The sequence below is a fragment of the Microtus ochrogaster genome, assembly GCF_000317375.1.
Source record: "Microtus ochrogaster isolate Prairie Vole_2 chromosome 14 unlocalized genomic scaffold, MicOch1.0 chr14_random_1, whole genome shotgun sequence".
Taxonomy (NCBI): domain Eukaryota; kingdom Metazoa; phylum Chordata; class Mammalia; order Rodentia; family Cricetidae; genus Microtus; species Microtus ochrogaster.
This window is the reverse complement of record NW_004949096.1, coordinates 18858499-18864397: the sequence shown is the minus strand read 5'-3', so window position 1 is coordinate 18864397 and position 5899 is coordinate 18858499. Positions and strand designations below refer to the sequence as shown.

Genomic DNA, 5899 nt, shown 5'->3' with positions numbered 1-5899 from the left:
ATCTATCTATCTATCTACCACTTGCATGCCCAAGATCTCACCACGTGGTTGCTGGGAATTGAACTCAGGACCTTTGGAAGAGCAGGCAATGCTCTTAACCTCTGAACCATCTCTCCAGCCCCTGGGAACTTTTTCTTTTGTTCCTACTGTCTTAATGGATAAGCAAGTGATCCATGGGTTTTGTTGACCCCTAGAAGTGGATGGAGGAATCATAATCTTCCTCTGCTCCCTTAGAACTATGAAGATTTGGTGACTTGGCCCATTCCCTATTGATGTACTGAGACTGTATGGTTGCTACGGTCTGTTCCTTCTAGCATATTCTCATTTTCATGATAGACAGAATGAGAATGCTGTGCTTCCTAGGAGGGAGATGTGCTGTTAGCACCTGTCATGTTCCAAAGCATTAGCTACAGCTAACGCAGGTGAAACCGAGACTTTCCAGACATGAGTCAGCGGTGCAGTTTTGTATGGTTTCTTGCACAGGATCCCCAGGTTCTCATAGTTCTCTTCCAGTATCCTAGAATTAGTGTAGTTCATGGGATGCCATTCTGTCGTGGGTCAGGAGGTTGGCAGATGACTGGCGTGACCTTTCACACTCCAGGGACTTCAGGACACTTGAAGAGTGTTAAGGAAACCTTTCTTTTCTTTTCTTTTCTTTTCCTTTCTTTCTTTCTTTCTTTCTTTCTTTCTTTCTTTCTTTCTTTCTTTTTTTTTTGCGGGGGGGGTTTGTTGGGTTGTTTTTTTTTTTGTTTTTTTTTTTTTTTTTTTTTTTTTTTTTTTTTTTGTTTTTTTTTGGTTTTTTGAGACAGGGTTTCTCTGTTAATAGCCCTAGGTGTTCTGGAACTAGCTCTTGTAGACCAGGCTGGCCTCAAACTCATAGAGTACCTGCCTCTGTCTCCCAGGTACTAGGATTAAAGGTGTGTGCCACCACTGCCCAGCTGGAAACCTTTTAACTTTATCTGTGGAACCTTAGCTGAGGCAAAGCTGTCTGCTACCTACACTGAATCAGATTGTTGGTGCAGGTGAACTTGATTCACAGAGCCCAACCCCGTCACAGTCTTGGAAGAGCCTCAGCCAAACTGGTTTATACAGACTATGACTGAAAAACCAGACATGGTTCAGGAGTAACTGGAGCTACCTAACCTTCTGTCAGTTTGGGGAAATTTTTGCCCAGATAATTTTCTCATCTCCAGGGCTTGATTACTTGTGAGACACATTTCTTCTCCATGAGGGACACTGAGAGCTATCTAGCTCTGGCCAGGGAAAGGGATAGAAAACCCTCCAACTCCTTAGATGGGGTCAGGCTCTCTCTGCTGAAGGGCCGTTAGGTTGCATAAATGTCTGAAAGGACCTAAGAGTCAGGAATCTTGTGTCCCTCCATCTTCTAGGTGCTCCTCTGCCCTGGCACTCTGTGCTCATCTCCTTCCGCTCACTCTCATGCTTCAGTGTGGTGGTCAGAAGCTGCAGGATGCGAGTGTCCATAGCACATTCTTCTAGCTTCCTGTCACAAATTAGGTTTAGCCTAATCTCCAAATGTTGCAGGTGACAGATGATTGGAGTTGCCCCTTTGGCTCTGCTTAAAGACTCGGGTTTGGGAAAGATAAGCTATAGCCAGAGGACGAATCCACATTCCCATGACTCTTAGGGCACAGCAGGCACTCTTAACCACCAAGCCATGTCCTTAGCCCCACATTTCTTTATTTAAAGGAAAAGTCTTGGCTGTGTGAACTGTCAAGATATGCCAAGTGTTCAGCAATAGCTCTGAGTGTGCTCAAAGCTCTGCCAAATGTTTGTATGAGGAGATTAATCCACAGGCCAGGAGGCCATATTCTGGATGATTAGAACTGAAGTTCATAAATTCTCCGGGCCTTTCCCCCCTCCTTAAGATAGGGCCTTACGTAGCCCAGGCTAGCCTCAGATTTGGAGAAGTTCTCCTGCTTCTCTCCCTTAAACACTAGTATTACAAAGATGTGTGTCACTGTACCTGATATCATTGGGCTGGATTTTAGTTAGAAAATTTGTGAGCTCTGACTAATTCTTTTTAATTGAGTCTCACTGGAAATATGTCTCTTCATTTACTTAATGTGTATGGGCATTTTACATATATGTGTGTGCGTCTGTCTGTCTATCTATCTATCTATCTATCTATCTATCTATCTATCTATCTATCTATCTATCTATCTACCACTTGCATGCCCAAGGAAACCAGGAGAGGATTTTGGATCCCTGGGACTAGAGTACAGATGGCTGTGACCCACCATCTGGATGCTGGGAATTGAACCCTGGCCCTCTAGGAGAGCAGCCTGTGCTCTTAACTACTGGGTCATCTTTACAGCCTGGCATAGGAGGTTTTTATCTTTGTTTTGGTTTGGCTTGGTGGTTTTTGTTTGTTTTTGTTTTTTAATTTTGTGCCTGCTTGTGTAAGTGCACTCATGTGTGGCGTGTATGGAGGTCAGAGGACAGTGGTCAGGAGTCACTTGTCTCCTGACACCTTGTGGGGTATAGAGGTCGGCAGGCCTGTGTGCAAGTTCCTCTGCCTGCTGAGCCACCTCTGCCCTTTGATTTGTTTTTGTTTTGAGGTGGTCTCAAAATGGCCTTGAGCTTCTGTTACTCACACCTCAGCTTCCAGGTGCTGTGTTCCTAGCTGTGTTCCATCATGCTAGATCAAGAGTTTCTTAGTTCAGTAAGCACAGTTAGAGCTCAAGCCAAAGCCAGGTATGTGTTGGTAAAGGCTCATTCAATCTGAGGACCATATCAGAGCTAGATACCTTTCTTAGTGCCACACCAGAAAAGTTAGTGATCTCAGGATTCTCGTTGTATGATAATGTATGGGATGTGCATGTCTTGGTGAAGGCTTTTCCAGTTGTATCCATATTCTCAAAACCAAGACTGCTTGCTTTGAGCAGATCAGGAAAGAGACTCTTCATTTGAATTTTATTTCTTTGGAGTGGGGCATTTAGGCAGGGTCACACCATATAGCCTAGGCTGATCTCAAAACTAAGGTCCTCTTGCCCAGCCTCAAGGGCTAGGCTTACAAGGCTGCACCACCATTCCCACTCCAGGTTTTAGCTTCAGTGCTTTTTTTTCTTTCAGTCTCTTTTTAAAATTTTTTTAAGTGTTCATACAAAATATTTTGAGCGTATTTTCTCTCCCCCCTTTTTATTTTTTTTTAAATATTTATTTATTTATTATGTATACAATATTCTGTCTGTGTGTATGTCTGCAGGCCAGAAGAGGGCACCAGACCTCATTACAGATGGTTGTGAGCCACCATGTGGTTGCCGGGAATTGAACTCAGGACCTTTCGAAGAGCAGGCAATGCTCTTAACCACTGAGCCATCTCTCCAGCTCCCTCTCCCCCCTTTTTAGTCTCTTATTAGAGTAGTCAGAAAATAATTACCAGGCCGGGCAATGGTGGCGCACGCCTTTAATCCCATCACTTGGGAGGCAGAGGCAGGCGGATCTCTGTGAGTTCGAGACCAGCCTGGTCTACAGAGCTAGTTCCAGGACAGGCTCCAAAGCTACAGAGAAACCCTGTCTCGAAAAACCAAAAATAAATAAATAAATAAATAAAAGAAAATAATTATCAGTTGGGTATGATAATACACAGCTTTAATCCCAACACTCTGGAGGCAGAGGCAGTCAGATCTCTGAGTCTGAGGCCAGCTTGGTCTACACAGGAAGCTCCAGAATAGCCAGGGCTACACACAGGGAAACCCTGTCTTGGGGAGGTAAGAAAAGAAAAGGAAAGGAAAGGAAAGGAAAGGAAAGGAAAGGAAAGGAAAGGAAAGGAAAGGAAAGGAAAGAAAAAAAAGAAAAGAGAAAGAATTATTAAATTAGATATGGCTAAGGTGGAAGGATCATTTGAACCCAAAAATTAAAGGACAGGTTGGGCAAGACCCTGTCTCTAGTATAATAATAATTTTATTAATTTTAGTTATCAAAGCACCTTAAATTCAGTCTATATGCACTGCTCAACTACCCTGCCTCTGCCATCCTTAGAAGCAAATGAAGGCAGAGGAAATCCATCCTACCTGACAATTTAAAGATCAAGGAGGCAGCTGGGCAGTGGTGGCGTATGCCTTTAATCCCAGCACTCAGGAGGCAGAGGCAGGCGGATCTCTGTAAGTTCGAGGCCAGCCTGGTCTACAAAGAGAGTTCCAGGACAGGCTCCAAAGCTACAGAGAAACCCTGTCTCGAAAAACAAAACAAAAAAAAAAAAAGTGGGAAAAAATGAGGAGAGTCTTACTCCTGCCCTTCCACGGGCCCTCTGTAGGGATCTGAAGCTCAGGCTCCTCGCCACAGTATCCACAGCTGCCATTTATAAGCTTATGCCATGCCAGGCCATTTTTATATCCCTCATTTCTTAAATTTTCCTATTTATTTGAATGCAAGTGTTTCTGTGGTAGTAGTGATTGGTTAGTCAGTTCCATCCCCGTCCCCCCCGTTGCCCTCCTGAGTGCTGGGATTTCAGGTGTGTATCACCACACACATGCGATGCTGGAGATCAAACAGAGGGCTTCATGAATGCGTAGGCAAGCACTCTGTCAGCTGAGCTGTATCCTCAGTCTTGAATGGGACGTTTTTAAGCTAAGATCTAGACAAGTTATTATGTAGTTACATCAGGGTTCAAAGTTAAGTTCAAGTAAATGCCCCTGTCTTTTCATTTTTCTCTTCCGTGCCCCAATCTCTGACTAAAGGTGAGTGTCAGAGACCTTGTCACTGAATTTCCCTTGAGCCCAAACTGTAGATGAAGCCAGGTGACCCTCAAGACAAAGTAGCTTTTGGAAAGATGACAGAAATTACTGAAATGGGAATTTCTGCCTTTGAGAAAGGAGATGGATCTAATGGTGGTTTATTAAGCCAGAAGGTAGTCATGGGCCTGCAAGTTGAAGATTCCCTCTACCCTGCTCCCCACATCTGAATATCTTTTGGATTTCCTTAACAATAGCAGCTTTAACAGTGCTTTTAATTAGATGAATTAAGAATGTTCTCTGATGTTATCACCCCCTCCCGCCCCCCTATCACCTCCAATTCCCCATTGCTGTGGGAGCTCTGGGGTTTCCATAGTAACAATACTACCAGCCCAGGTTGCCTTTCGCTGGTTCTATGCTGGTCACAGGAAAGTTATGGCCATTCCTTTCCAGTGTGGTGGGCTGTAGGTGAGGCCTTTCTGGCCCTTCTGTCAAAGCAGTGAGGTGAGGCATGCTGAGATTAAGTGTGCTCCCAGAAGAGACTTAGCTCTCTGGAGAGTAAGAGGACCCCCACTCCTCCTCCCCGGGTCTTAGCCCATTCCCAGTCTAAAGTCTCCTCCTTTCCCTGTGATTAATTTGATCCTCCTTGCATTTCTTATTTTTGGTAACAAGTTGTTTCTCCTCCCATTCTTTTCTCTGTCTCCCACCCAGAGAGTTTTCAACGTCCTTTACCCCATGCCTGCTGACCAGCGGAGACATGTCAGCATCAACTCTGCCCGTTGGCTACCTGAGCCAGGACTTGGTTTGGCCTATGGCACCAACAAAGGAGACCTGGTGATCTGCCGACCAGAGTGAGTTTCTCAAGGGGTGGGAATGGACACTGTCTGAACAGAGGCTTACATCAAACAGTGCTCACTTGTGGGCCTGGCCAACCAGGTAGGGCCTTCTACAAGGACAATGCAAACCCTGCTAGATAGGTATTGGAGGTAATACATGAAGGACATGAACAAAAGGATGAGGTTCAAAACTAGCCTTAACTGCATAGAAGGGGGAAGGGGCTTCTGTATTTTCATAGTGTTTCCACACGTAACTTCCCAGGCTGCTTAAAGAACCTTCTTCTCAGCCGGGCGGTGGTGGTGCACGCCTTTAATCCCAGCACTCGGGAGGCAGAGGCAGGCGGATCTCTGTGAGTTCGAGACCAGCCT

At 45.0% G+C, this 5899-nt stretch overlaps 1 protein-coding gene across 1 annotated transcript in view; it reads left to right on the top strand.

Annotated features, from left to right (window-relative positions):
* Ambra1 (autophagy and beclin 1 regulator 1) overlaps window positions 1–5899 on the top strand; it is a 202829-nt gene that overhangs the window by 180598 nt on the left and 16332 nt on the right. The window contains exon 16 of the mRNA XM_013352584.2: window positions 5406–5545. Coding sequence (XP_013208038.1) covers window positions 5406–5545 — 140 coding nt within the window. The remainder of the gene's footprint in view (window positions 1–5405; window positions 5546–5899) is intronic.